Here is a 10,347-nt window from a genome sequence, read left to right as displayed (position 1 = left end):
ACTAAAACAAGCTAATTTGAAAAATAAACAGACTCGTCTTGATCAAATAATAGCAACGTAAAGCACAGAGATGATGTGCAGAACTTAACCATTTTTAATAGCTGACACAGTTACACATGGTCTTGAAGCTAGATTTTCAGGAAATTTGTCACGTCTTTAGATAGAACAAGCAACTCAAAACCCTTTCTGAGACTCTAATATTTTTAACCAAATAAATAATTTTCATTTTTGAAATCCTTGATGTAAAAAGTTTCTCATATGCTTTTCATGATGTCTTGGCTTCACTAACATAATTAAACCTTCAAATTCTTTCAAGTGTACATACATTGAAAACAATTGAACTCTTTTAGCAACCTAAAGGAGAAAAAAGTATTTTCGTCATTCTGTATTCTGTCTGCTATATCAGCATACAATCAACAATGGAAGCCTAAAAGATGGTCACTTGAAATACACAAGCATAAAAAGGATCATCGACGACCAACATTTCCTCTGATAACAAAAAGAAGACAATGATACAAACGTCTATAAGACACAGCAATAACTATTGTAATTTTAATTTTTGCCACGTCGTGTATAAAAATACAAACAATCTCCAGGTTATGGGTAACAAGAAGAATAACCAGAGACAGTTTTGTTGGTGTCTCAACTAGTGATAATTTCGCATTTACAAACCGAACTTCTTGGGTCTTAGATAAGTAGAAGAACCCTTTCGCAAACCAGGCATTGAAACTTGTTGCTGCTGCTTTGCTCTCTTCTGCCTCTCCTTCTCCTTGCTTTCTTTCTCTGCCTCCGCTTGCATCTTCCTTAGATTTTCCATTTCCTCCTCCATGGCTGTTTTCTCCTCCTTTTGTTTCTTCTTATGCTCCAACAATGTCGTATCCGACTCTTTAACTGAAAAGAACATGGGACCTAGTTCTGCCAGCCACTGTGGCTCCACTGCAGTCACGCACTGCATGTACTCCTTTGTTGTCAGAATCAATTCATGATAAACTACATACTCAGGAGTATAACCCAACCCATAAAGAGCACTGCTGGGGTGCAAATGGCATGGCATTCCATTCCTGCAATTAACATACTCTCCAACGCCCTTTAATCTTGCTGCATTGTGAAAATATGCAGAACAAATGGCTTTCCTCACTATGTCCCAATCAAATCCACAAGACGTTAGTGGGATTTTCAACGTCTTCAGAATATCTAATAGCTGAGACCTCACCTCTCTGGCTTTCCTCAACCCTTTTACATGCAAAAAGTGGTCATTACACCAGTCTCCTCGATACTGATTAGCTTTCCATTGCTGGTAAACATTAAGCAATGTTAGGTGATCGGATTCTGGTACAAAAAATTTTTCCCTTGCTGCATCACTCTCCTCTGCTCTATCCTTGGGTCGAAAAAATACAGATGGGACTGAAAGCATTGAAACAATGGTCAAAACCTCATCTAAGCATTCTAGCTGTTCACCCATCAAAAGCATCTTGGCAAGCGGCGGATCCAATGGGAACTCCACCATTTTCCATCCAATGTCAGTCAAGCCCCCAACATTATTAAGCGCACCCAGGACCCATAGCTGGTACATAGAATTAAGGATATTTTCCTGTGGTGGTGGATCCATGAAATCAAAATCTAGCAAGTTCTCTATTTTAAGAGACTTGAGCAGCAACACCACATTGCCAAGGTTGGTCCTTTGTATCTCGGGCACAGGAGCTGGCAGCATCTCATTTAAGTATGCACTCTCTGTATACAACCTATAACATGTGCCTGGCCCAGTTCTACCAGCACGACCTGCACGCTGGTCAGCAGCAGCACGACTAACAGGGAAAACTTGAAGAGCATCCATACCCATCTTAGGGTTATAGACTTTCATTTTACCATAACCAGTATCGATAACGTAAAAAATTCCATCTACAGTCAAGGATGTCTCAGCTATGTTAGTGGCAACAATGCATTTGCGAGCTCCATCTTCAGCCTTCTGGAATATCTTTGCCTGCAAATCAGCAGGCAACTGGGAGTATATTGGAAGTATGAGTAGTTTAGGAACACCTTTCCTGGTGGAGGAGATGAGTTGCTCTATTCGTTCTGCAAGGGCATAACAAGCCGCCTCAATCTCATCTTGGCCAGTCATGAAGATGAGGATGTCACCTGGAGAGCTGGTGATATGAATAGTCATGGCCTGTTTCACTGCAGCTTCAACATAATCCTCACAAGGAGTCTTACTATAGAGAATATTGACCGGAAATGTTCTACCAGGAATGTGGAAAATCGGTACACTGCAAAATTTTAGAACATAATTATTCATATTAAATTCATTAGAGGAAGAAGATGCCAGCATAAATTGATATTAAAACAAGACAATTACCTTCCAAAGAAATTTGAAAATTTCTGTGCATTGAGAGTTGCAGATGTCACAATAAGCTTGAAATCACGGCGTTGAGCAACCACCTTTTTCAATATTCCAAATAGCACATCAGTGTTTAGTGATCTCTCATGTGCCTCATCCATTACGATGACACTGCAATATTTGAAAAATTGGATGTAAATAACAAAGGTTTCACCACTAATTCATTTGACAATTGGGATAGACAAGAACAATAAAATATAGTTTCTTCTTACCGATACTTGTCAAGATCAGCATCTTTTAATGTTTCACGAAGGAGGACACCATCAGTCATATACTGTAAAGTTTGAAGGAGAAAAATTAGCACGTCATACCAACAGCAAACACAACAAAGAAAAAAGAACAATGCTCCAAACAATTAAGCAGAGAAAATAATAAATCAATTTTAGACCAAGATAATGGGAAGATGGCCAAACTGCTAGAACTGAAAAGACAGCTTGGTGCATTCTTCATCCCAAGATAAGAATATAAGCAATGCAGATTATACTTAAAGTGTATAAAAATTTGGCATTGGCTTTCTGATATAAAATGAATGACTCACCTTAATTATGGTGTTTGGCCCAGTCACATCTTCGAAACGTATGGCATAGCCAACTTTATCACCGAGTTCTGTCTCCATCTCTTCACTAACTCTTTTTGCTACACTCATGGCAGCCACACGCCTAGGCTGGGTACAACCAACTACACCATTTATAGTGTACCCATCTTCATGAAGATACTGTGTAAGTTGAGTTGTTTTACCAGACCCAGTTTCACCCACAACAACTACTACCTGATTTTCTCTAATCACCTGCCAAACATACAAGGAAGAAAAGAATGAGATGGTCAATAAAAACTTAGTATAGTCAACATGATAGAATTTAGCTTTAAAGTGAAAAAGGGAAAATTTATAAAATTGTAAGGGGGAACTTTTGGATTCCTTTCAGCAGCTGCAATTTATCCTTGCATGTCCAAAGTGGCTAATACCCACCAGCACCAAACTCAAAGAGCAAGTGTCAAGCTAAAGTAGTTATTTAGTTCAATCTTCTATCAACGTATACTAATAGATAAATGTCAAACCTGCAGCAACTCATCCCGCACAGAATATATCGGCAAGTATTGACGCTGCTCAGCCATGCTTTTGGACATTGCAAATTCACTTACAGCCTCCCCCTTCTTCAAATGTTGTGCAAATTTAGCATCTTCTTTGAAATCAATTTCACCATGTTCACCTACTTCGGCAGTGTCAGCATCAATCTAGCATCCAATGAAGAGAGTTAACTGATGAACTACATTATAGTTTTCAGTAAAAGAATATCAAAGAATTTAATTTTATAAATAATACCTGTTCTGCTGTTTTCTCAACTCCAAGGATATCACCAAGCTTAGAGCCTGCAAGCTCCCAAAACCTTTGGCGAGACTTATTCATGCTTTGCTTCTCATGAATTTCCCTAACCAAATTAGATCCTTTTCGTGAAATTATGGCCATATCCGATGTCGGATCTTTTATAGGCATGACTGGCTCTGCTTGTTTGGTGAACACAATTCTGCCATCCAAGAATGGAGGTTTTGTATCTGTGACAACAAAATATAAAGAACATTTAGCCAGAAGAAATAATATTTCATATATCAACAGAAAGATCATAATATTCACTTACCATGTACTAGAAGAATCACCTTGCGTTCATCCTCATCATCAAACTCGGTTTGCACCTCAGTACCTTTAACAGCTCCAGATCTTAAAAGCTGTCGGTCTTCCCACTGAGCATTATCAGCAGTAAGCTGAGACAACTTTTTGCTCTGAGCAAGTGACATCTTAGTCCCATCTCTTCGAACCTGTTTAGGAGATGACACAAGTGTTTAGAAACGATTTTATTCAGCAAATAACAACAGATTTAAGAAAGGGAGGAAGGGGAAACGTGTTCAAACTAAGACAACTTAAGCCAGGAAAATACAAGTAGATAGAAGTTTATCATTCTATTTATTTTAACGTCAAAATATGGAGGGCAATAAAATAATAAACAGCCACTCCAGTTTAAATCTCTGCAAAACATTTAACCCTAATCACAGCGGCTTGAGAATTAATTTGAAAAAATGTGGAAAAGAATACCATCTTTGGAAGACTGTTTAAACCTATTATACCTCATCACTTATGTTAAGGCCAGAAATCAATGTCATCACTTCTCTCTTATCACACTATCATTTAGCTATTATTCAGAACTCAAAAGTTGTAAGACATTAGGAAACCTAAGATCATAACAATTTTTAATCAGTATCTTCAAATATAGTCATTAAGGTCTTTATTTATTTTAATGTAATAGCTAAATCATATTTACATACAAACAGCAGCTGTAAAATCAGGCATCCAGCATTTTACCATAGATGACACAACGTGAAACATGACACATATACTGGACATAAAAGATTATTTGATAATACAGCCAGAAAGCAATACCAATCTTTTGGCCAACTCTGCTTCTTTCTTTTGGAATAAAGCTTCATCCCCAAGAAAAAGTGATGAACTATCGGCATCAAACATGGTGTTTCCTTCTTCTCTATCATACCTGCAAAAAGATATACCAGCAAGGAAAGTTGAGACAACGTTTCATCAGACCTCATAAAGCCCAGAATGGATGACAGAATCACCAACAATGACCGGTCAAAAGCCACCCTACAGAATTACTATTAATATTCTCATTTTCATTTTACGGTACAATAAATTTTAATACCCTATGAAGAAAGGGATATCAGGATGTTCAACCTAGGATGAATTAATTTACCATGCACGGTCTGAATTATACTCCATCTCCAAGCGCATACTTTCTGTAATCTCATAATTGTGTTCTTCTGCCAAACTGTTCCTATCCGCTTCATCCTATACAATAAACATAACAAATTATGACCAAATATTAACATTGGCAAACATAAAAGGACTACTATCAAGACGGGAAAAGTGACTATTCCAATAAAAACTCTGAAAAGATCACTACCATTACCCAGTATTAACTAACTGTTCAGTCCTATCCAGAAATATCACTTAAAGAGATATATTTAACAGTGGGGAATAAAGAGGAAGGGAAAAGGAAATAGGAAAACACTTTATGCTACCTCAAATGACTGAGAACTTTCCCTTGAAAAGCTAAGCTGGTGTGATGTCCGACCATATCTAGAGCTTGAAGATTTTACAGATGCCCCAGAGGCTCGTATTGCAACTGGAGAAGGAGACGCATGGTCCCAAGGAGAAGCACTAACTGTACCAAATTTCAGCATGAGGATAAAAGATGTTTGGTCTCTTAATTCAAAATATTGAAATAAAAGAAGACGAGAACAATCAATAAAATCCACAATAAGAAAGGCTTTATATACTGAATAACATACCAGTTGAACGAGGAGTTCGGTCTCCCATCCATGGAGAAACTAATCTAGCATCAGGTGAAGCCCCAAGAAACATTGGAGCTGGAGAAGGTTGATGGCGCCTGCTACTACCAGAGTAACTATCCCAGTTTGGGGTATCTTGCCATTCCCATCTCCCATCATCCCAATCAGATCTGCCTACAAAGGATTAAGATGTCAATTACCATCTTGCCCATTAGCAAAGACGCCAAAAAGATAGCATGAATCTAAAAGAGCACAAACTCTAAGAAGTATGTTGAATTCATAAGCTATCAAGGACTTCCTCAAACCTAAATGTTTTAGTTCCAAGTAATCAAGTTTGAATACATTAATCCATCATCTCCATACCACCCAGCCTCAGAAACATGCACAAACATAATTGTTTCACTTGACAATCCAAATGCAAATGATATTAGTTCAGAGATACAGTACCCAATCATGCATCCATTCAGTTTGAAGTATCACATACCAGGTGTCCTACTTTCATATCTATTCCGGCTTCTTCTATAATCTTCACCATATCGGCCATGGGTGTCTCTTCTATCATCATAATAGTGTCTTTTTCTTGCAATCCTGTGCTCATTTCTAGAATCATCACTGGAACCTCTTCTCTCCATACCATGATCTTCTCTCTCATACCTTAAACTCCTAGAAGAGACAGTACGGGAACTCTGACTAGGTGAAGCTGGAACCTTCAATTGAAAGAATAATCAGATGCATACAAGGTTTGATATGTTTGCAGAATAATATATAGCTATATTTAAAACAAAAAGAATACCAGAATGATATTGACAGCAAGTTATACACTTACATCCGAACTCCTATGTTCTCTTGAGTGAGGAGTACCAAATGTATCATCACTTCCTCCACTGTCTAGCGTAACTCCACTTTCTGCAATATAGCAACAAAAGAAATTTAATTGAATAACAGAAGGAAAACATAAACACAGCAAGAGCATAAAAAAGAAAAGGAAAAAAATGTCCTCCAGACACAAGGGGCATCAGGGCTTGTTAAAACAAGGGATTACTAGTGAAAAAGGTATATACTATCAGAATCACCATGTTTGACCCCTGCCCCCACTAAAAATAAAAAAACAAAAAAATTCCGCCAGACCCCAACCTTTTCTTCCACACTAAAGGCAAATGACGAACACTAAACACAAGGTTAAGAAAGCATGAGTTGAAAATCCATCTCAATTCTTAAATCTTAAATGTCAAAACTGGTCATCAGCATGCAAACGACTTGGCTGTATAACTTCCGCAATAAGTTATGCTGTCATCATACTATGCCTCAAATCAAATATATAGGTTACCCATCCACAGAGAGAAATGCATGTATAGGCATAAATAACATCATCTCATTCTGCCAAATACATTAGACAGTTTGTGGAGAGGAGAGACCAAAAAACAATCATTAATTGTAAGAACAGATTACGCCTGGCCTATATGCTTCTATGCCACCTTAACTAGAAACTATTTCACAGGATTGATTGCCAAATACTCAAGCATGCACTTAAACATCAAGTTTTGAACCAAAAAAATTGGAGCCAAGGGAATAGGAACAATAAATCTTCTCATTATCAGCATATGATGATTTAGTTATGTTGCTGCTTACTATAAAAGTTTTACATTTAAAAAAGAAAAAACGGTTTCTTAATTAAAAACCATTACTAAGCTTATTAAAGACAAAATAAAAATAAAAAGCTTACCAGAATTAGTTGTTTCACTAGCTGTCTTATCACGATAGCGTCTGTTAGTGTGGCTTCGGCTGCCATTTGTAACAGTACTCCTAGTTTCTTCAACTCCAGAAGATTCAAACCCCTCATCCACATCAACAGATGCCGCAATGCAGGTTATTTTTTCTTTTGGAACCTTGAATCCATCATCAACTTTAGGATTTCCTTGCTTCTCTCTAGCACCAACGTCCAAACCTAATAACTTAAAAAAATTCAATCAACAAACAGAAGGCGAATTGGAGGCAGAAATACCTTAAAGAAACATTCAACTGCATGCTGTAATGGTATCCATAGGAAGAAGAAAACGGTAAGGTATTTCAGATAATTTAAAATGTAAAAGTGCCAAGCAAATTTGGGCAACAGAACTAATATGTCATTACTTTTTTTTTTCTCTTTTTTTAGACAAAGAGAGAATTGAATAGAATCATGGGTCATGGTAAGATATCAGAGAAAACAGAGCGGTGAAAGTACTCTCAAGAACAAAACCATCAGAACAGACCGTACACGGAGGAGCAATTATTACTATGAAAGCTGAATAAGAGCACAAAAAACACTACTTTAAAGAAAAATTGCTATCCAAAGTCACAGAAAACATAGCTAAGTAGAAGAAAACCAAAAGAATCAGGTCATCTAAAAATTTCACCCCCAAACCCTAAATTGATACTTGTACATGAACAAGATTTTGAAAGTGAAGCGGCAAGACTACTAGCAAACTTACTCATAGTTAATCTATACAATAAGGTTGAGATGAATGATATATCCTTCGTTTCCCGAACTCAGCAATTTGGGATGCAGTACCCAACACGATCCGACAGGGATTCCAACACGGGATACGGGTCAGATCCGGAAAAAAACAGCGGACACGGCGGTGTGGAAGAACTGAGATGAGAAGAGAAGAAAAGGAACAAAAAAAAAATTGATTTGCCGAGACGAGAGGGAGACGGACGATGGTAGGATGAAGATGATGATAGAAGAAGGGAAAAGACTTCAAATAATTGAAAAAAAGAACTTCCCGTGTAATGAATGCAGTACCCTATATTTGTATTTGGTTTAAATATGTGAGAGGTGCCTATACTCTTTTGAAATTTAAAAGGACGTCTCTACATTTTAGTTTTGAGATATTAAATTTTTATTTTTTAATTTAAAAACTTTATTTCTTCATCTAATTTTGCGGTTAAATTATTAACGTAGCAATTAAAAATGGCAAAATAATTTTGTAGTCTTCAAAGTTTATAATTTTTATTAATTTGGTTTTATAATTTTTACTAATTTAGTCCTTATTTTTTAAAAGTATATAAATATTATAAAAAATTTAAAGTTTAAAAAATTAAAATCTTTTAAAATTCATTTTAAAATTTTATATCATGAAGAATATAAAATTTTCAAAATTTAGAAAAATATATATTATTTACTCTTTAAATGATAATTAGAAATGTTCACTAGTAGTAGAACCCACCTAGCCCAAAATAGGGTTAGGGTTAGATTTATATTTTTTAACCTTAGGCTAGCCCAACTCAACTTGTTTTACCATTTAAAATAATAAAAATGTAAACAAGTTATATTGATATTATTTTTAATAATTAAATTTAAATATAATTTTTTTATTGTTTTTAAACAATGAAATGAGTGATTCAAGTAAAGCGAGCTTGAAGTTGGAAAAGTTTTTGAAATTAGGCATTGGCATAACCTGGTCTGGCTTGGCCCACTAATATTTTTAATGGTAATAAAACTTTTGCAAAGTTTGAGCTATTCAATCAATTCTTATTCGATCACGGCGAGGGGCAAGGCAAAATAGAAAAACTCACATTGTGTTTAAGCATATTCAGGCTTGAACTGATACTTCCAACACGTCAAGGTGACACTCTACCGCTGAGTTATGTCCCTTTCCCACCCTCAGCAAGAAATAGAACTGACTAATCCTAAGCCAAAGGATCAGGAAACTCAACAATGCTACTACTATTGAACAACTTGGCACAACTGGGGTATCCTAGATGTAATACCTCCTACCAGTATTCATTGCTGAAATAGGGTATGAGGCATTGGCGGAGTTTACGAATTAATTTTTTTACTCAATATAGCCCCTTTATAGATATTTAACCTTCCCTGCAATATTAAACCGAGACTAATCCACATCAACCAATCCAATTCAACATATTTTCAAGATAGATTCATGCATTTTTATAAGATAACCTCATCACATACCAAAACCAAGATTTGTTAGCCATACCAATAGCTGACCTTACATTCATATCACATTAACATTTACTTTATTAGCTTATACATGCCATTGATTTCCAAAATCAAGTTTCTTGATATACCAAAATCTTGAAGTTGATAGTGTGATGTATCTCCGACCAAGTCCGACCTCCGAGCTCTTAACACTACAAAACAGGGAAAAAGGAAATAGGGTAAGCACTTTGTGCTTAATAAGCTCATGTAACAAGAATTATACTTATCTAATATTTTCAATACAGTGAAATAAACATTCATATATCCATTCAATGCATTATTACCCTAACATGCACAAACTCAACATTCAAGTTAGTACAATGATTTCCATGTGTCAATAATATATATACCATGATTGATGAGCTCATCAATACCATGATTTCCATTCCCTTATTATTTTTCCATATTTATCCCGTTGAAGTTCTTGGAATTTTCGATGGATTTTCAGAGGTACACTTTTAGTGTACATTTCCGGGTCCGTCAATTCATATACATGTGAGCACATTTCCATTTCAGAGAGCACACTTCCGCAAACCTCATCCTTACAGTGGGATTACCAATCCAGGCTAAATCTCTTATAATATAAACTCATAGAGTATTGTCGGAATTACTAGTCCAG

At 36.2% G+C, this 10,347-nt stretch overlaps 1 protein-coding gene across 3 annotated transcripts; it reads right to left on the bottom strand.

Moving 5' to 3' along the window:
- Positions 1–344: 344 nt before the first annotated feature.
- LOC108463928 (pre-mRNA-splicing factor ATP-dependent RNA helicase DEAH7) lies at positions 345–8,553 on the bottom strand. 3 transcript variants are annotated; one of them, XM_053023759.1, is made up of 15 exons: positions 8,218–8,553; positions 7,473–7,701; positions 6,576–6,655; positions 6,234–6,456; positions 5,750–5,923; positions 5,480–5,622; positions 5,152–5,246; positions 4,827–4,935; positions 4,030–4,207; positions 3,717–3,946; positions 3,452–3,628; positions 2,934–3,182; positions 2,608–2,669; positions 2,354–2,506; positions 345–2,264 (listed from the first exon to the last, which is right to left on the bottom strand). In XM_053023759.1, the coding sequence occupies exons 4-15, from the start codon at positions 6,379–6,381 to the stop codon at positions 665–667; spliced, it is 3,318 nt and encodes a 1,105-aa protein (XP_052879719.1). In that variant the 5' UTR covers positions 6,382–6,456; positions 6,576–6,655; positions 7,473–7,701; positions 8,218–8,553; the 3' UTR covers positions 345–664. The 3 variants fall into 3 exon arrangements, with proteins under 3 accessions (XP_052879719.1, XP_017619427.1, XP_052879720.1); XM_017763938.2 differs by having other exon boundaries at positions 7,473–7,694; XM_053023760.1 differs by lacking the exon at positions 8,218–8,553 and having other exon boundaries at positions 6,234–6,449; positions 7,473–7,498.
- Positions 8,554–10,347: the final 1,794 nt, after the last annotated feature.

The sequence above is a fragment of the Gossypium arboreum genome, chromosome 13, assembly GCF_025698485.1.
Source record: "Gossypium arboreum isolate Shixiya-1 chromosome 13, ASM2569848v2, whole genome shotgun sequence".
In the NCBI taxonomy this organism is placed as follows: domain Eukaryota; kingdom Viridiplantae; phylum Streptophyta; class Magnoliopsida; order Malvales; family Malvaceae; genus Gossypium; species Gossypium arboreum.
The sequence above is the reverse complement of the archived record's forward strand: the minus strand, read 5'-3'. Positions and strand labels throughout refer to the sequence as shown.